This window comes from Galleria mellonella, unplaced genomic scaffold (genome assembly GCF_026898425.1).
Source record: "Galleria mellonella isolate WM207_F2 unplaced genomic scaffold, CSIRO_AGI_GalMel_v1 utg574, whole genome shotgun sequence".
In the NCBI taxonomy this organism is placed as follows: domain Eukaryota; kingdom Metazoa; phylum Arthropoda; class Insecta; order Lepidoptera; family Pyralidae; genus Galleria; species Galleria mellonella.
In genome coordinates this window covers 1,407,243-1,429,627 of record NW_026442122.1, presented here as the reverse complement: position 1 = coordinate 1,429,627, position 22,385 = coordinate 1,407,243, and the positions used below count along the sequence as shown (strand labels likewise).

The 22,385-nt window shown below is 35.5% G+C and overlaps 1 protein-coding gene across 1 annotated transcript in view; it reads left to right on the top strand.

Annotated features, from left to right (window-relative positions):
- Window positions 1–19,144, top strand: part of LOC113513235 (phospholipase B1, membrane-associated-like) — a 30,116-nt gene extending 10,972 nt beyond the window's left edge. Inside the window, exons 2-7 of the mRNA XM_052899547.1 lie at window positions 11,929–12,184; window positions 13,093–13,262; window positions 15,196–15,412; window positions 15,974–16,125; window positions 17,052–17,220; window positions 17,898–19,144. Coding sequence (XP_052755507.1) covers window positions 11,929–12,184; window positions 13,093–13,262; window positions 15,196–15,412; window positions 15,974–16,125; window positions 17,052–17,220; window positions 17,898–18,070 — 1,137 coding nt within the window. The 3' untranslated portion in view covers window positions 18,071–19,144. The remainder of the gene's footprint in view (window positions 1–11,928; window positions 12,185–13,092; window positions 13,263–15,195; window positions 15,413–15,973; window positions 16,126–17,051; window positions 17,221–17,897) is intronic.
- Window positions 19,145–22,385: the final 3,241 nt, after the last annotated feature.

The following is a 22,385-nucleotide window of genomic DNA, read 5'->3' as shown; positions in this document are numbered from 1 at the left end:
TCGCCCAGTTGATTTGACGTTTTTATACCAAACAATTGTAACGGCCATATATCGCACTGTCAACAACCTCCGCCTCAAAGTCTCAGCTCATTCTTTTCCTTTTTATTCTAAAGTAAGTCCTACTATCTCTCTTTAAGTGCTGTTCTCTTGTGTTCTTACTTTACCTTCCTCCTTCTCTCCTGTTATACACGTATGTGTGCTATTAAGTATGTTTATATTTGATTATTACCCAGAGGTTGTCTGAAACAGATTGCTTAGCGATAAAGCCTCCTTTTGTATCGTTTTGCATTATTAATTTACTGTATTTACTATTTTTGTAACTGGTGCAAATAAAGTGTATAATAAATATAATATAAAAATATGGTTTAATAAGGTTTTCCCCAAAGACTGCAGTATGGGGGTTTTCAAAAGGATTTCTGTAGGGTCAACAACGCACACGTGACACCCCTAATACATGCGTTCATAATGTACAGTGACTGTTTACCTCTAGATGAGCTGTGTGCTTGTTTGCCACTTTTATAGTTTAAAAAAAAATATTTTCCATTACTCAGCATGGCACTCTATCCTATTCATACAGAGAGTATAAATAAAAAAAAAATATTTAAAAAGAAAGACGTGAAAAGTTGTTAGTAATAAATAGGGAGGTAAGTTATGAACATATGCGTTCTCATCAATGAATAATAGCATAGGGATCGATTAAAGATTTGTCATTCAAGTACAAATGTACGCTAATCTATGACATAATCAACTATACTGGGATGTTTGTATATATGTAAACGGCGGCTATGTGTAATTAACTGAGTACGACACAAAATCCGGTCAAGATAGAGTCGCGCGAGCGTGTTATCGACTCCGTGCCAAAAGACATCAACGAGCCTGAAATAATATAAATTTAAATATTAAAATTTCTTTTAAATATAGGTTATATTTTAATTAATTTGTACTCGTAGCTTCATCTCCTTTACTAGTATATATACGAGTACAATATACTCTGTCCATGGCATTAATTTATGGTAAGGTTCATGCAATAAGGGCGTCTCTATCCCGTTCATGTTTCTACCATGAAGCAGTTGTGTTTGCATGGCTGTGTTTCGGTTTGAAGGGTGGGATATGGCGTGAATTTATAGAGTATAGAGGAATAACACCTGAGTCTTCAGGGATAGCAACCCTTGGGGGGTATCATGGGCGAAACAGTAAACACTGTTATGTGTTTGGTTACTACTTTTTTACCGGTGGGCCGTCAGATTGTTTGCCATTGTAAATTGCATCAATATACCAGGCATATAAATTACATTTAATGAATAAATAAAAATAAATAAAAAAAGTAAAATTATTTTACTGTTACTTTAATTTATGTACTTTTACGTCAAACATAAATTTTATCTCGATCAGTAAACGAAATCGCGGGTTAAAGTTAGTAATAAAACAACATTTTTTAAAATTGCGAGTCAATCCTTAGATTTAAGTAAAAAAAAAAAAAAAACAAGATATATGTAAATTTGAATATTATTATAAAAAAGAACTAATTTATGTTCATTATTAACAAAAGGTTAAATGTAAAGGCCATAGAATATTATTTGTACAATTAATTGTGATGAATGACCGGTTTCTCCTAATATAAGCTATTAAAAATATTTAAAAAAAAGTAATAGAATTAAATTAATATTTATTACGTTGATTTCTATAATTGATAATCAAGATACTAATTTAGTTTTTATATTAAGTCGTGCAATAATATCCGATTGTATTTTATAACACGAACCGGAATTTAATTTCCGTTTATAAATTTCAGTTGAAATAATTTTCAGTTTCTTTTGATGTAATTATTTTTTACAATTTTTAACCGACTTCAAAATGAGCAGAAGAAGGAGGTTTATTTCACTTTATGTTTGTTACCTCATAACTCCCTCAGTTAAGAACCGATTAGTATTTTTTTTTTATTTAAAAGGAAAGACTTACGTATTGGGAATTTTATCGAAATCGGTTCAATAATTTAATTTTTAAATTAAAATTTCTGGTTTGTTATAACTAAAGTCTGTTTGTTTTTGTGGATACAATCTTAAATTATTTAAGTTTCTATAAATTTTAGATTAATACAAATATATTTTTGTCCATAAGTGTATACCAGTAATGTGATATGTATATGTAGACTTATCTAAGTTATGGCCGTAGCTAGTGGAGGAGGCATTGAGGGACAATTCCCTACCTTAAAACGCCCAATGCCTTACCTTAAAATGAAAGGTCCCAAGTAAATTAGAAAGATTCGCTTTTTCAAAGTCATATACCAGAGGGAGACTTTGTACAAAAGTCGATTGCATGGGTACCTCTGTCCCATTCGTGTTTCAACCATAAAGCAGTTGTGTTTGCATGGCTGTGTTTCGGTTTGAAGGGTCGGATATGGCGTGAATTTACTGGGTACAGAGGAATAACACCTGAGTCCTCAGGAATGGCAACGCAAGGGGGGTATCATGGGCGAAACAGTACAGTCTGTTATGTCCATGGTATTGCTCATGTCTATAAGCGACGGTTACCACTTTCCATCAGGTGGGCCGTCAGCTTGTTTGCACTAAGTTGTATAAAAAAAAATTATGGTTACTGCTCTACCAAAAAGTTCTTTTGCCCTACCTTAAACTTGGGTCTAGCTACAGTCTTGATCTATGGATTAGATGATACCTAGTGGAAAAATCTAGCGTTGATATAAATATATCTATAGGTAACAGTTACCATTTTCCAACAGATGGCTCATCAGCTTGTTTGTCATTGTAAGTTGCATAAAAAAAAAAAAAAAGGTTCACTAACTCTCTAGGGAATCCTAAAACAAGTGAAGTACGCAGTGAATCTTGTTTGAACTCCAATAACTTTTTGTGAATATTAGGTAATATTAGTATATGTAGGTACATACACCGTTATGTCATATACGACCCGCATTCAATTTCTCCAAGTGTCGCCGTTTTTATGTCTTATCTGTCAGCAACAGTTAAGACAACAAATACATTGTAATGCCACGACGTTGGTAAGCCAATCACGTGATAATATTGTTCTCTTGTCCCCATTCAAAAACTCAAAGGCCAACCAACTTAATCAAGCGGATGGTGAAAATATTTTATAAGGTACAACAAGGTAATTCAGTAACGTACTGTATGACATTTCCTTATGTATAAGAGAGCAAACTTCAATATTAACAAACATATTCTTAATGTCGCAATCGTTAAATTATAATTTATGCAAAGAATTATTATTTAAAATTAATTGTTATTAATTGTTAGTAATAACATAATATTTCTATTTATTTATTAGTACATGTATTTTAAATTTATTCTCTTCTAGTAAATTTTAGGGAAATGTCAGAATACTCGGATGCGGTACTAGAAATAAATGATTTATATACGCATAACAATTTACATATAAACAAATAAATATATCATCATCATCATCATACCAGCCTTTAACCGTTCACTGCTGTACATAAACCTCCCACTTGGATGGATTTGCTAATAGTTGCTATGCTTGGCAGGCGGATTGGTAATCGTAGTTAGGATTTAGAGATATTTTAAGAGAGACGCTGCTGCCCATCCCTCGTCCTCTCTTAGTCGCCTCTTACGACACCCACAGGAAAGGAAAGGGTATATAGCATATAGGAACGGTCCTAGCGTTTTAGGCTCAATTATGGCTTAAATTTTTTCACTAATGGTGAAGATGTTGTGTAGGATACAAATTCAGAACCTCTTTTTTCAAGTCGGTTGGACAAAAATGGGAGACGTCGCATAAATTGTAAACTGAATGGACGCTGTAGGTAGGAAAAATAATCAAACAATACAATAGATTGGTAATAGGTACTTGAATTGTGTACTCCAATGTCGATAAGCCCAATATTTTCTCATAGAATACAGGTTTCACACGGGAATATTCGAAACGGTATTATCACAGTATTATATGGTATTGTGTCTAGACTAATCTGATTGACGATCAGCAGTTGAGAGTAATTTCAATACTAATAATAATTGAATAAGGTCTTTATTGCTTTAACTAATAATTATCATATCTATATATTAATACGTGAAGTAAAACTTTGTACCCCTTTTTAAGTAAATTGCGCGGACGGAGGAGTATGAAATTTGGCACACTTATAGTTTATATACAGAAGGAGTGCAGAATGCTAATATTTTATTTTAATTATACATAAAAATACATTAAATCAATAAATAAAAAAAATTACACACACTACCATGTATTTGACACACGCACGCATATATATTCTTTTATTTATTGTTAAAATCTGTGGTCAAATTGAGAATAGATTAATATTGTTTGACTTTAATATAATATTATTTGTCTATAGTTTTAATAAATGTCAAATATAAGTATAATAAATTAATTTATTACAATATATGTTGTGGTCGAATTTCGGACATTGGGCGACCACAACTAAACTATTAAACTATAAAGTCCATTTTTAGAGGAAAGTTTCCTTTGTTTGTAATGATTAACAAAAAAATAGAGTTGCAAGTATCTATAATTCTACACAACATAAAAATGTAATTTATTAATTATAATCATAAAATAAACACAAAATGCACATATTTGTAATCTATGCATTATAACAAAAAACGTACAAATAATTTTGGGAGGGTAGTTTGAACCCGAATAGTAGCAAGTTGGTAACATTATTATTTAGCTATTACTATAAGCAAGCGGCAGGTACTAGCAGAAATGACTAATGATTGAATGGCATAAATTGATTGGTGGCTAGAATTAATTTGCCGGACATACCTAATTATACAGGAAGTCACACGACACGTGGAAGGCGATACGAAATACAAACAAACACACATACCCTGTTCAATATTTATGGTACATAATGGCGTAATGTAACCTATACAATTAAATATTTATCAAGCACCTGTATAATTGTTTGTGTACCTAACAATCTACGTCATAGCACTTTCTCGTGAAGACTCCGTTGAATCATAATTAATTGCATTTTGATTTATGACATATTGTAACTTTTGAATCGTTACACATCATGATTTTATATTGTATTACTTAATTCTAAAAATTATATGGCCAGTGTGTCATTTTATAACCAATAACGTGTGATCTAACTATACGTTTGACAGCTTTTGATGAATGAGAATGGTATTATTGCATTTCTACACAATCGGATGAGTTATTGGCTGCATAGACCTGTGTTGTATGCAATCTTGAGCACTTTAAGTACCTATTACTTGCAAAAGTATTTAAAAATATATTTACAGATAGAGCATTGGGTCTCAAAAACGGTACAACTTTTTATCAGCTAATTGTTAAATTAGCTGATTAGTTTTTTTTATCAGTGTTCTATATACTTACATAAAATTATACCATCCACCTGATCCTCAAACTAGGATAGGACAGAACTAGAAACCCGTAGGAAACAGGATACTCTAAGGAACCAGGCAACATACTTCCAAGTCACCGAGACTCGAGCTAATTCAGAAAAGTCCTTTTTCTAAATTGTCCCAACCGAGAATCGAACCAGAAACCCCAATTATACGAATCTACGTAACCATCACTGCACCACAGAGGTCGCCTGATATCATTTTGATACACAAAATACAAAAATGTTTCCATCATGATTTGTATGTTACGTTACCCACAAATTATCTAAGTATCAATATTCGACAAGCATACGAATTAAAAGCAAATAGGTGATCCACCGATGTATGTGGATCAAACAGTTGCTAATTTCCATTTTTTAATGCAAATTCTGTGTTTAATGGCAACTTTTATGGGCTATTCTGACATGCATTAGTTGGACTCGAGTCTCAGACAAGTGACGCTTGCGCAATGTCACACGTGATAAACTTCGCCACGTAGCCGTTTAGTTGGTTTTAATCCCTTGGAAATTTTACAGAACAAGTCAACATTTGCTGCAATATGTATTAATCTCACGTCGAATCAAAGTGCGCGACCCATTTGGCTTTCCACGACAAGGGCGGCCCCTTTGTTGTGTTTGAGGGTCTGTTTTAAATCATCCAACAATATTTGCATAGTCATCTTTTTTTTACAACTTAGAATGGCAAACAAGCTGACGGCCCACCTGATGAAAAGTGGTAACCATCGCCTATACACACGAGCAGTACCATGGACATAACAGAGTATACTGTTTCGCCCATGATACCCGCCCATGCGTTGCCATTCCTGAGGACTCAGGTGTTATTCCTCTATACCCTGTAAATTCACGTATGTGTATATTCCATTATATATATATTATATATATATATATATATATATATATATATATATATATATATATATATATATATAGTCTTAGATTATATAGATACAGTGTCTCCATACAAATACTTCGAGTGAAGCCAGCCATCTTTTTCATACAATTTTGCGTTATAATTAGTTATGAGTGACTACTTTATAATTTCTATGTTTGGTCATTTGTAATTTTTTAATGCAATGTTTTAAAAAACACTAATTTTATTTATTAAATAATTAAATATATATAACGTCAATATAAATTGTGTGCGTAAGTAAATAGAACACTAATGAAAAAACGAGTCATTTAATTGTCAAACAAACAAACAAAATTAACAATTACTTGACAAATATAAATTAATTAAACTAAATCATAGACGTATTCATTTAGAGACTATGCTTTTATATGATTTGTGTCATAATAGATATGACTGTAGTCCAATTATCAATAAGTTGTGTTATAGAATACCCACTAGAGGGCATTGCCGTTATCCAAATAGTCTTTTTGCCACTAGCCGCTGTCGTACAAATACTGGAAAACGGTCACCTTTGTATAGACTTGTGAATTCATATAACGCTTTATTTAATGATGTTGATATTATTAATGAACGCCCAAGCACTTTTAAAAAGCTAATCTCTAAGAGATTCATGTAATTTTTAACTGTTCTTCTTTGCTTAAGCTATTTGTATTATACTTGAATCGTGACTGTGGTAAACGGTGTTGGTGGCAAATTTACTCAATGTTTTCTTTGATTAATATTATGTATTATTCTTTATTTTGTCACTGTTGGTTTTCCCAAATAAATGAAAAAAAAAAATGTTGTTTTGTTTTTGAGACTCGATGCTCTATCTTTATAATGTAAGGTAATAATATATATATATATGTTTTCCGATAAGTCAACGTGCAACAGCTTAGCTGACCTTATAATATTCATTATATGACATTTATAATCTAAAATATCAAATTATTATAATTAAATTTGATTCTCATGCTACATCAAATGATTTACACCCGGATACAAATACAAAAGAATTATTAATCAAAAATGTGAATATTTTAAATCTGAAATTTAATCCTTACTAATATAATAAATGTGTGAATGACTTTGTTTGTTATTTTGTTTCATTGTTACCTCCTAGCACCTTAACAGCTTAACCAATCACTATGAAATTTGATATAAACGTATAAGATAGAAAAGGACATAAACTGATATAGTTTACTTAAATTACTCCGGTCAGTGAGCATATCCTGGTCACTCAAACAAAGTCGCCGATAAGAACTAGTGTACTAATAATGAATATTGGATTACACAAAGAAAATATACTTTAATAGTGATAAAACCATTTTGATTTAAAAACTAAACTATTGAAACGATTTTGATAAAATTTCTATAATACTTATCTAAAAGTATATCCTTTCATATGAAAAAAGATTTTCTGAATTATAACTGATAATTAAACATACAAAAAAATATAAATGAATTGATAACTTCCTTCTTTTTTTAAGTTGGTTTGGAAAACGGCGAGATCGTGACGTTGCCGTTATCCCAAGGGCAACTCGTCGATAGTTTAATAACAACTTACAGAATATAATTTAAATAAACAGAATTATTTAAATCTATATACTTTGTAGAAAACAGCTCTTTTGAAATCAATGCTGTTAATTACATTTTACAAAGTGGTTGAGAAATGTATTTGAATAAATGTATGAACATTACGAAGTAATCAATAATAGTGATGTTCAATTGATAGCGTAGATCTAAATTTGTTACTTTAATAATTCATCTCAGACCAGAGGGAGACTTTGTACAAAAGTCGATTGCTTGGGTACCTCTGTCCCATTCGTGTTTCAACCGTGAAGCAGTTGTGTTTGCATGGCTGTGTTTCGGTTTGAAGGGTGGGATATGGCGTGAAATTACTGGGTACAGAGGAATAACACCTGAATCCTCAGGCATGGCAACGCATGGGAGGTATCATGGCCGAAACAGTATACTGTTATGTCCATGGTACTGCTCATGTCTATAGGCGACGGTTACCACATTCCATCAGGTGGACCGTCAGCTTGTTTGCCATTCCAAGTTGTATAAAAAAAATCTAATGTACAGTTTCCTATGAAAATCTGTAATAAGATTTTCTTAGTACTTGCCATGTTTAGCATTGAGTTTATTATGTATACAATAATTTTGTAATAACAGCACTTAAAGTATTATAATTATATCTTTTTTTATATTCTTTCTTTTTTTGTGTATGTATTTATTTCTATTGTTGTGAGATTTGTATCTATTTTTTATTGACATATTTAATGACAAAATGGATATATTTTTAAAATGTTGTACAACATTTGTAAGTTTGTAAAATAAAACTATGTGTTTTGGGAGACTGTAAGTGTAGTAATTTTCAAATAAATAAATAAATAAATATCTATCTATTCTAACCGTCGTGTAGTCCGGGCATAGAACAAGCCACCCCTTCCTTTCCCGAGGGTATCATAAGAGACGACTAAAGGTATTTAATGGTATAGAGCTGGGCTGTAACTTCTCTCTTAAAGCATCACTAAAAGCCTAACTGCGGATGCCAACTCGCGTGCCAAGCGTGGCAACTACTGACAAAACTCCCCTTCTGGGGAAGGCTTATGTTCAACAGTGGACAGGTAACGGCTGATATGACGGTCTATCTGCTACATATAGTTTTTGGAATGGCTACTCATGGGGTATCATAGTATATTTAATGATGGAACTATTTAGCACTACATGTCACGGTTATGGTGAGCCATCAGCGTGTTTATAATTCCTAGTTGCATGAAAAACAACCTATATGAATTCCATATCAATCACAAATATGGTAATTCTCGAACGTGCGTGCCGCTACTTACAAACCAACGCTTGTTTACGAGTTCCACTAGGAATTAATGAGTCCTAAGCTTTGCAATAGCGAATACTTTCCTCGAACCTATTTCCCTCGCGTTACAAAGTTGTCGCCAATGACATAACTTGTATCATTTATATTCAAGATTGCAACTGTTGCACCTCACGCGTGCGTACGTCCGCGCGTAGACGCAATATACCGGCACGGCCTGGAAAACTGTTGAGGACGCGGCAATGAACACGCGACCTTGTTTGAACGCAAGTTTAATTTGTATACTCACGTCGTAGTGCGGCGAATTGTTTCTTTTTTATACCACTGAGGTGACAATCAAGCATACGGCCCACCGGATGGTAAGTGGTTACCAATACATACAATACATACATAGTATACAAATTTTGGTTCTTTTAATGTATGATAATGGAATGGTAACCCCTCACGCGCTATCGATATACACCGGTGGGACACCAGTGAAGGATGATAGGTGAGGATGAAGCAGGTCAGTTAGCTTCATGACGAATTCAATAAGAATTGTTCACGATGGTTTCTAGGGGGAACCACGTGGAGGTCGACCTAATAGGGCATATTGCTAGCAATGGGGCTGTCAAACTCCATTGCTAACAATCCCTTTCCTCCCTACATATTTTGGTTATGATTGTTAGCTATGGGAAATAGCAATCTTATTGCTTTGCACTCAATTAAGGAGAGTCCAGTGCCCAGCAGTGGGACGTTAGTAATTGTGATGATGATAAACTGTCTCTTATAATCATCTTCTTCCTACCCTTATCCCAATCATTTAGGGTCGGCGTAATATGATTTTATTCATATTACAAAAAGATTTGGTTTTTAGTTTTACGACCGGCCGCCTGCCTGACGTCAACCCTCTTTGGGAATTCATTTGTTGATGGTTTCCGCCACCTACGGTATAGAGGAAAGGATTGAGGAAAAAAGGAAGGGAACGTTGGAAATGCGTAAAGGAAATTGGTGAATGAAAGGAATAAGGGAAAAATGTGGGAAAGGAAAGGAGAAGGTGACACTACAGTTGCGGAAAGGACTGGGACACTGCAGCGGCTCGGGAGGCCGGGGTCGCATACCCGTATGCCCTGTTTAAAATTAACCTTTTTACATACGATGACATTTGTAGTTTTTTTATAAAAAAGAAAAAAATATAAACAATTGAAATAGAACAAAAAAAATACATAATATACTTCAAGTCAACAGACGGCAATTTTATTTTACAATTAATATAAATAATAAATAATACCTATATACAACAAGAACCAGCATATATTACAAACATAATAAGTGGTCCTTCGAGCCGGATATGAACCAGCGACCTATGGAGAAGAACACCCCTGACGAGTTAAACTGAGATTAATACGAGATAAACTGTCTCTTATAATGTTACAGAGAATTTTTGTGTAATATTACTGTAACACACTATCAAGAACAATTACCTGTGTATTCTTATGTCGGTATTTTCGTTGCGATATGAGGAATTGTGTATTTGTTGACTTACTACCGAGAATTATGCCTTCGGTGCTTACAGTTATAGCAACTATGGTGTAATGATATTAAAGTGCAACCACTTTATATGAATTTGAATGAAGTTTTGTAAGGATCATAATCATGTATTATATATTACATTAACATATACTTTGATCGGACTTTACACACGTGAGCAATAAACGCGTAAAATAATGCCCGTTTATTCGTACATAATTGCACCGTTTACATTGACTCCTTTGTTATTCCATCTTCCAGGGGTTCGCCCAACACTACACTTGACTTCACGGAGTCGCCACTTAAATTTTTTTCTTTCCTATCTGTTAATTACTCATATCAGTTACATTATTTATATGGCCGGCCCATTGCCACTTTAGCTTGCAGAGTTTTCGAACTATACACGTAGATCACGTCTACGTTTAGGGTAGTAGCCTTAAAGGTAGAACGTACGCATGGGTAATATCAATTCGATATTTATATATTAGGTTTCTCTGGACATTGACGGCGGAAAAAGGTCATCACCCATTTCGATATCGCCCATATTCGTCGATTATCTATTTTCGAATATGTTAAAAGTCTGTTAACCAGTGCTTTTTTTGAGTAACAGACTCTTAACATATTCGTTATTAGACCAGTATATAGTTATTGTAACTAAAATATATAAATATTGCTATAATATATTACCCACCCCTAAGTGCCACTACTATTGTAAATGCGAAAGTTTGTATAGAATAGAATAGAAAAATATTTGTTGCCACAAAATATAGTAATATATCTCAGAATAGGCAACTGGCTCAGCTAATGCTGTAAGTGTCACAGTGTGATGGATGTTTATTTATTTATTTTTTGGAAAACGTACAATTGAATTACAGTCAATACATAATCAAATTTATATCTATGTTAAGCCATGAATCGTTTTCACAATTGCGTAATGACACAATTGATCGGTTTTTATATATATATATATATATATATATATATATATATATATATATATATATATATATATATATATATATATATATATATATATATATATATATATATATATACACATACACATACACACGCATATATACACACATCTATAATAATTAAAAAGTTATAAATTTTGACGAGACACCTTTTAGCTTAATATATAATAACAAAACAAAAGCAATATAAAGCAAAACAATATTACTAAAATAGTTACTATTTCACGCAAAAACTACTGAATAGATGAGAATGACATTTGATAAACAGATAGGTTATATCACGCGGGCGAAATTGTCGAATACAGTTAGTTTAAATGTATAAACATCACTTTTACAGCGGTTCCTCCGTTACCCGGCGCACAAGTCACACGTGCGTCGCCAGCGGACCATCCCAGCGTCGACTCCGTTTCCGTGTGAGGACGCCGTCCGATGGGGCCGTAGTCCCCAACCACCCACATCAGTGCACCGACTGCGACCTGGAGACATCGACGTGGTGGCAGCCCTGGGAGACTCACTCATAGCAGGCAATGGAGCATTGGAGGAGTACGCGTTGGGGGCTCTGATCGAGCATAGGGGTGTTTCTTGGTGTGCAGGTATGTTTTCAAGGTCTTATCTACGTATTATCATGTTGGATATTTTCTTATCATTAGAGATTAAAATGGTGCTTGATATACATGCTATGACGTCATGATTGCAAATCTAAATTTAATAAAATGTATCCAGAGCTTATATTTTATTGTTTTTTATTTTTATATAATAATTCAATGAAAACAGAATAATAACTCCTGTTATTTAATTGAATAAATTGAATGTATGGTAACCCTGTCTGCACCTATTGGTTTCCAATGACGTGGTACCAATGACGAACAAGTGATTCCAATAGGTGATAACAGGTGAGAATGAAGTCAAGTCATGTGGCCCATCTAGACGAATTCACCACGATGATTTCCAAAAGGAGCGCGTGGAAGTAGACTAGAGTATATTACTTAGCAATAGAGTCTTAAAAAACTCGCTAAATGTAAAAAGCCTTTCAGACGAAGATAGTATATATTCAGCATTATATAACTGATAGTTGGGATGAAATTATCTATTGAACCTCTGTCCCATTTGTGTTTCAATCGTAAAGCAGTTGTGTTTGCATGGCTATGGTTCGATTTGAAGGGTGGGATATGGCAATGAATTTACAGGGTACAGAGGAATAACGCCTTAGTCTTCAGGAATGGCAATGGCATGGGGGATATCATGGGCGAAACAGTATACTCTGTTATGTGCATGGTACTGCTCATGTCTATAGGCGACGGTTACCACTTTCCATCAGCTTATTTAAATTATAAAAAGACAACATTGTAAGAATAAAATAATCGTCAAAGTCGTCACATATACTCACGAAAAATACATACATGGGAATGGAAGACGTCTTCAATCTCTCTTTTGAAATAATTTAATAATCTGAAATGTGAAATTGATATGCTTCTAATTTTGTTAATATACCAATTTCCAGGAGGGGATAAAACGTGGCGAGAGTACCTCACACTACCGAATATCTTAAAGGAGTTCAACCCTGAGCTGCGAGGTTATTCCACGGGAACAGGCGAGTGGTTCTCAAAGAACGCACGGCTTAATGTCGCCTTCCCCGTAGCATCGGACGAAGATGCGCTTAAACAAGCCAAGGTATACCAATAGTTACGCTAATAATATAAGTAGATTTTGCTCTACAAAAGAAAAAACAATTTTAATTTTTACAAATTTAATATGTAATCACTACGAATAAACATATATTTATAAAATGTTGCAAAAATATTTATTAAAATCGGTTTAGAAATAGTAAAGATTTCGCATTATTATTATATTAGCTATTGCTGAATATAGGCCTTAAAGGTAGTTTTGCCAGTAGTTGCCAAACTTGGCACGCGAGTTGGCAATCCCAGTAAGGCTTTGGTGATGTTTTAAAAGGTTGCTGCTAACCATCCTTCGACCATAATAATAATATTATATTATAATATTTTTTTTTATACAACTTAGAATGGCAAACAAGCTGACGGCCCACCTGATGGAAAGTGGTAACCGTCGCCTATAGGCATGAGCAGTACCGTGGACATAATATATACAAATAAAAAATACAAACGAATTGAACATCTTATGACTTTTAATATAACTTTACAACGTAGGTACATTTACCAGGGGGAGGCTTTGTACAAAAGTCGATTGCTTGGGTACCTCTGTACCATTCGTGTTTCAACCGTGAAGCAGTTGTGTTTGCATGGCTGTGTTTCGGTTTGAAGGGTGGGATATGGCGTGAATTTACTGGGTACAGAGGAATAACACCTGAGTCCTCAGGAATGGCAACGTATAGGGGGTATCATGGGCAAAACAGTATACTCTGTTATGTCCACGGTACTGCTCATGTCTATAGACGTATGTCATGTATATATAAAAATACAAACTAAAACACATGCAATATTTAGACGGCAAGCAAACAACCAAATTATAATCGAATACTAACGCAGTCATCGTAATCACAAGTAAAAGGGCGAGTTTTAAAAACACATTATAATGCAAATTACGAATAAATTACTTTAAAGATGCCTACAAATTACAACACCCTTTGATATGTGAGTGGAACCTATAACAAATTTAACATCGTTATGTAATCTCAGATTGGCCAAGATCCACCCATGAACTATAAACTTTGTTGTTCCGTATTCATTTATTAGGGAAAGAAAGGGTTTGTGAAGGGTTTCCTAATATTTTTTTTTTATATAACTTAGAATGGCAAACAAGCTGACGGCCCATCTGATGGAAAGTGGTAACCGTCGCCTACCATGTAGTAGTACCATGGACATAACAGTATACTGTTTCGCTCATGATACCCCCCATGCGTTGCCATTCCTGAGGACTCAGGTGTTATTTCTCTGTACCCTGTAAATTCACGCCATATCCCACCCTTCAAACCGAAACAGAGCCATGCAAACACAACTGCTTTACGGTAGAAACACGGGACAGAGGTACCCAAGCAATCGACTTTTGTACAAAGTCTCCCTCTGGTAATTCATTTAACGTATAATGTTTTATTCATAAAGTACATTTTTAACTTAATTGCAAATTTTTTATCCCATTACGTTATTTTGTTATATATTATGCTTTTTAACCGACTTAAAAAAGGGTTATATGTTGGATTGTATTTTTTTATGTATGTCCACCAATTTCTTCGTCACCTTGACTACCTTTGATTTCAGAAGAGACTAAATATAACAGCAATCGTTAAAATTAAATATAAAAGTACTATGCTTCATCATCATAGCATTTAACCGTTCACTGTTCAACATAAGCCTGCCCCTTAGGGGGGGTTTTGACAGTAATTGCCATGCTTGGTAGGCGGATTGGCAACCGCAGTTAGTCTTTAGAGATATTTAAAGAGAGACGCTACTGCCCATCACTTGTTCTCCCTTAGTCAGCTCTTACGACACCCACTGGATAGAAAGTGGTGGCCTATTCTATGCCGGGACCACATGGCTGTATGCAATTATGTATGCAGGTTATCTACCCATGTTTTTGCGAAATAAATTATTTAATTTAATGAACAAATGTAATCTCCATCTTCCAGATAATCGTGGCTCGCATGCGAGCATCACCGGATATCGACATTGAGAGGCACTGGAAGATGGTGACGGTGTTCCTCGGAGACAACGACATCTGTTCGGCGTCGTGCACTTCTCCCATTGCGTGGTCACCGTCCGCGCACGCGAGGAAGCTGTCCAAAGCGCTAGACTACCTACACGCAAACCTTCCCAGGACAATCGTCAACCTAGTGCCAGTGTTGGGTAAGTCCAATCACGAATTCTTAATTCGATAATCTTGTTTTCCCATTTGTTAACATTTGTTCAGAAAACTGAGTCCATAGAGAAAGGAATATATGCATTTATTTTTTAAAATGTTCATATGCAAAATCGGGAATATATAGGGGAAAGGGATTGTTAGCGATGGAGTTTGACAGCCCCATTGTTAGAAATATGCCCTATTAGGTTGACCTCCACGTGGTTCCCCATGGAAACCATCTATATCTGCGCTATACTGATGAGGTACCAGTGACGGGTGATAGGTGAAAATGAAAAGACAGGTCAATTAGCCCATCGTGATGAATACGTGGAATTCAGCACGATGGTTTCTAGAAGGGACCACGTGAAGATCGACCTGACAGAGTATATTGCTAGTAATGGAACTGGTAATCCGTATTACTAACAATCCCTTCCCCCCTAAGTTACTGCTATATGATTTAAAAGGGAGGAAAGCATTGACGTTCTTGTTGTGTGTTGCGTGTCGCGTTGCGTGTTGCGCGTTGCGTGTTGCGCGTTGCATGCTGCGCGGTGCGTGTGGCGATGCAGACGTGTCGGTGTCGGTGCGCGTGGTGCGATCGGCGATGTGCCGCGCGCTGCACTCGCTGTTCTGCGCGTGCTTCCACCGCGGCGGCGGCGGCCGCGAGCTGCACGACCTCGTGCACATGTCCGCGCTCTACCAGAAGGCCGAGGCCATGCTGGTCAGTATCACTGTCCCATCATCGGCATCTTATGATCCTATACCTTATCCATTATCCACTAGAAAGAAGTTATCATCAAAAAATCTTAATTAATTAATCGGGCCATCTCATGTCCCGCCCATTGGTAAGACGGGCGAAGTAGGGGCCTCGGCACGTACCCCAATGCCCCGCTTTCATCTCCGGAGGCAACTACCTCCGGATCACTTGGTTTTAAGCCATCATACCCTGGTGGTCTGTGTATGTCGGGTGTGGCATCTATAAAATATCTTGCAGAAGCGTGCAGCAGTCCCAGCAACTTTTGCTTCTGGCCTACTTGGATATTTTAGATTGACTGGACTAATACTCTAACACCTTTTTTTTTACAACTTAGAATGGCAAACAAGCTGACGGCCCACCTGATGGAAAGTGGTAACCGTCGCCTATAGACATGAGCAGTACCATGGACATAACAGAGTATACTGTTTCGCCCATGATACCCCCCATGCGTTGCCATTCCTGAGGCCTCAGGTGTTATTCCTCCGTACCCAGTAAATTCACGCCAATATAACCATGTAGCATCTATATTCATTGACTTCATACAAGATTTACGAGTATTAGGTACTATTTTTCTGTACACTAACCGCATATTTAATGTTTCAGCACTTGCAATATGAAACTTCAAGTAGACTTAGCTCTATCACTAATTCGTTTAAGATTTTCAAAAGAATATCTTCTGTGATAATATTCATAAAACTAATAATGAGGCCAATATGAGAAAAAGCTTTTTGATTAAAGCAGAATCTTCAAAACTTATTCAAAATTGGTAAAGATTTCTCGTAATCTCTCAAAAATATAGTCGAATATGGAACTTCAACTTCTTTTTTTCTCCTTCCTGCTTCTTTCTTTAAGTAATCTGAAATATCACTATCACGCTTCATATGGGGCAGGTGGAGAGCGGTCGCTACGACACTCGCGACGACTTCACGGTGGTGTGGCAGCCGTTCATGAAGCTGTTCAACGCGCGGCCCCCACTCAAGACTCCGCTGCCGCTCGTCATCCACCAGTCGTACATCACGCACGACTGCTTCCATTTCTCGCAGAAGGGGCACGCTTTGGGTAACGTCTCAACGTCTCTTTAACGATTCAATGAACGGCGAACAATCTGTTGATCATTTGGTGAAAAGAGGTAATGAGCATGGACATCACAGTGGTGTCTATAGTATGCCTTATGTGTAATGAGCATGGACATCATTCATACAAGTTTTTTTTTTACAACAGAGGGAGACTTGTACAAAAGTCGATTGCTTGGGGAATCACCTCTGTCACAGCCATGCAAACACAACTGTGTTTCTACGACTTTTGTAAAAGCTCTCTCTGTAAATTTTCATGATTAGTTGTGTTTGCATATAAAATCAACATTCTATATGCTGTGTTTATTATACTATGTAATGAGGGTTGAAAGATACAGGCTTTATAACCTAGTTCAGACACAGATGTTTAAACTGATCCAAATGTACAAATGAATTCGTGAATTTACAATTTCCAGGCTGTACAATGAGGAATAACACCAGAGTCCTCAGGAATAGCAACGCATGGGGGGTATCATGGGCGAAACAGTATACTCTGTTATGTCCATGGTACTGCTCATGTCTATAGGCGACTGTTACCACTTTCCATCAGGTGGGCCGTCAGCTTGTTTGCCATTCTAAGTTGTATAAAAAAAATACAATCATGGTTATGCAATAAAGTTATTATTATTATTCAGGTGTTTTAACAAATATTTTAATCTCTAGCGGCGAACCTTCTGTGGAACAACCTCCTGGAACCAGTTGGCAACAAATCGGATAACGTTCCTCCAGTACTGATGCGCGAGTTCCGCTGCCCGTCCCCGGAGGCGCCGTACATCTTCACAGCGAAGAACTCCAGGAGTTACCTCCTCACCGGGCGACAGGACATTGATTTATGATATCGTTATTTATATAACTTGGTAAGAACTGACGGCTCACCTGATGGAAAGTGGTCACCGTCGTTTAAAGACGAGAACAGCGATAGGAATATCACAGGAAGCTGTGACGTCATTATATTGTTATACCACTCATGGGTCATCGATCAATAATAACAATTTCAGACACACAAATAATATTGACATATTTTTTTTTAATTTTTCAATACTTTTATACTGATACGTAAATATAATAAATTACTCTTTTTTCTATTTATCTATACACGATATGCCCAACAAAGTACGTGCTATATATGAAGTCCACTTTCTATCATCGTACGGCTCGCCATCGACAAAGTTCATCCTCATACCCTACAGCCTAAATGGTTGCGTACAACGCGGTTTCAGAGATGTTTTCTCCCACGAACACTCAGGTTATGGAATGAGCTCCCTGCCGAGGTTTTCCCAAGAGACTACAGCATGGGATTTTTAAAAAGAGGGGTAAAGAGGTTTCTTCAGGGTCGGCAACGCGCGCGTAATACCTCTGGTATTGCAGGCGTTCATAGGCTACGGAAACCACTTACCATCAGGTAATATGCAGGCCGTATGTTTGCCACCTCAGTGGTATAAAAAAATATATATTAACAAGATTTATAAGAGTTCGGTATGTTTAACTACAAATCACTTGTTGATAAGAAATGAGTGCATAATTTGGTTTAGTGCGCTTTGTTTTCGGTGCCGTTTTCTAGTCTTCGATTGTGTATCTTGGTTTACTTACATATCAATGGGCATAACTCAAAATGTTACAATCAAAGCAATGTACATAGTTTTGTATATGTATATGTTTTATATAGGTATATGTACTGAAACGATACAGAATCGAACTCGGACTCCAATGTGAAACCGGTAGCTCTATGAGAATGCGTTTTGTACATATAAATTATACAAATGAAATATGTTTTGGTATTAGTGGTGCCATCTTTATTCTATATTTAAATACCAAATAATTATTTTATAAGTGAAAAAAAGTTACCTAGAAAATTGTATATATTGTGACATTTTTGTAGTAGTTTTTTTTTTATGAATAATAAATTGTATATAATACATTTAATTTTATTTTATGAAAACCATATAATGTTATATATATATATATATATATATATATATATATATATAATAATATAAATACAAATCGAAATAAGCACAATATATATATATATATATATATATATATATATATATATATATATATATATATATATATATATATATATATATATATATATATATATATATATATATATATATATATAAATCCATATACCCACTAATAGTATCAATGAAACCGAACAGCTGGTCCCTCAATCGACTATTATGGTCTTGGAAATAAAACAAAGTAATGAAAAATACATATATTCACTCTTCATCATCATCACCATATCAGCCATTAGCTGACCACTAGTAATATATACCCACTGTATAGATCTTCCCCTATTAGAGAGGTTTTGCCATTAGTTGCCACGCTTAGCAGGCGGGTTGGCAACCGCAGTTAGGCTTTTGGTGATGTTTTAAGAGGGACGCTGCTGTACATCCCTCAACAATATAGTTCCCTTAGTCGCCCCCTACGACACCCACAGGAATGGAAGGGGTGCCCTATTCTATACCGGAACCGACATGACTATTCTTACTCTAATTGTTAATTTAGGGGGAAGGGATTGTTAGTAATGGGATCTAACAGCCCCATTACTAACAATATACCCTATCAGGTCGACCTCCACGTGGTTCTCCCTGGAAACCATCGTTGTTAATTCTTGTGAAATTCGTCACGATGGGCTAACTGGCCTGCTTTCACCCTCACGAATCACCCCTCACTGGTGCCCCGCCGGTGTATACCGATAGCGCAGGCGCGGTAACCATTCCATTATCATCCATTAAAATAAAAATTGTTAATTTTTTAATCTAATCAATTTTTATTAGGTTAAAAAAAAACTATATAGATTTTAGAATAAAAAAAAATTATAGCTATGTATAGACATTTTAAATAGGTTTAATTTGGGGGGAAAGGAATTGTTAGTAATGGAGACTAAGAATACCATTGCTAGCAATATACCCAACCAGGTCGACCTCCTCGCGGTTCCCCCTGGAAACTATCATGATTAATTATAAACAAATTCATCATGATGGGCTAACTGGCCTGTTTTCATTCTCATCTATCACCCTTCACTGGTGCTCCGCCAGCGTGTCCCGTTAGCGCAGGCGGGGTTACCACACCATTTTCATCCACCAAAAAAAAATAGGTTTAATGGTACTTGTACACACATAATATAATACTATGTATTGCCAACATCTATAAAAATCTAACGCCTTATATAATTGTATAGCAATAGTTTTTCTCTGTGTTTTACTTTAACAACAGGCGCTGTATCATTTGTTTATTGTAATCGACAAAGGTCATCACTGTATGGCGTCGTGTGTGCCCCAACATAGAATGGGCCACCCCTTCCTCTCCCATGGATGTCGTAGTAGGCAACTAAGGAATCTTAATCGTCGAGGGATGGGCAGTAGCGTCCCTTATAAAACGTCACCGAAGCCTATCAACTGTTGTCTGCCTGCTAAACGTGATAATTACTGGCAAAACCCCCCTTATGGGGGAGGCCTATGTCCAGCAGTGGACAAAAAACATCTGATAGAATAGTGATGATAATAAACACGTGATTTTTGATGGAATATATTATATATTCATAGTATATATACAAATTCCTTTTTAAAAGGCCGGCAGCACACCTGCTATGCCGTTGGTGTTGTGGGCGATCACAGGCGGCGGTAGTCACTTACCATCAGGTGAGCCGTATGCTCGTTTGCCCCCTGTGTTGTAAAAAAAACGAATATCTCAACTAGAATTTGCAATCGTGTGCTGAAAAAAAAAAGCTATTGGTATTATTCAATTTTACAGTATCTGGGAAGTTATTTTTGGCGCCAGCAATGACATGGCTAGTCGCAACTAAGTTGCAGCAAACAATACAAAAGCCGGGCCTACGTAATTGGCAATGGCTAGACACCGTCTGTATTATGGTGCATGTTTTATATTTATAGTGTTCGGTGGGCAATATTTTAGTAACCATGACATTGATGGACAGGAGTCATGCGAGTTACGCGCCGTGTCCCGCCTCGCCCGTACCGAGCCTAAACCGTCTGGCGCGTACGTTACCCGACAATGAAATTAGGAAATAACATTGATATTGTAAAATTGTAAAAATATTTATTGTACATAACTCAGATTAAATACTAGTAATTGATTTAGTATACAATGGCGGACTTATCCCATAAAGGGATCTCTTACAGTCAACCTTTGAGAAGCTGAAAGAAAACTGTAGATTGTATAAGGGTAATAACCATACAATTAAAGATAAACTAAATAATACCCAGTAAAAAAAAATTGAATATATAACACAATAAAAACAGCTCTATATACCTACATATGTAAATAATAAAAGTAAATGAATAATAATATAACATTAATACATAAATAAATAAAAACTTATACACATACACATATATATACATATATATATATATATATATATATATATATATACACTCCTACATACACATACATGTATACATAATAAATAACATATATTCACAATTGGCTCAATGAAGAGGGATTTTCAAAATAAAATTTTATGATACCTGCTTTAAAAGATTTCAGCGATTGTGCCATCTTTAAGTTATTAGGAAGTGAATTCCAGAGACGTGCAGCATGTACAGTAATATTGCTTGGTCATAAACATTTTTTATGCTTAAAAGGCTGTCATATGGTTACGTAACTTAGGGCACGTTCCATGAACATAACATAAGTATATTTATTTATTTATTTATTTATTTATTCATTAGTACAAATATGTGTACATGGCGGACTTAATGCTAAAAGCATTCTCTCCCAGTCAACCATAGGGAAGTGTCAGAATACTCGAATGCGGTACTACTAATTATTGATATACATACATACTAAAATTACATATATAAACGAATAAATATATATGAATAACAAATATACTTACATATATATTATATATACTATATTATACACGAAATTGGGAATAATATAAAGCAATTACTGCTCGGATAAAGATAAAAAGTAAGCGTGAACGCTTTTTTTGAAAGACGGTTTAGTCGGTAGTCTCTTAATGGCATCAGGAAGCGCGTTCCAGAGTCGAAGCAGTTGTATTTGCATGGCTGTGTTTCGATTTGAAGGGTGGGATATGGCGTGAATTTACAAGGTAAGGAGGAATAACACCTAAGGCCTTAGGAATGTCAACGCATGGGGGGTGTTAGGCCG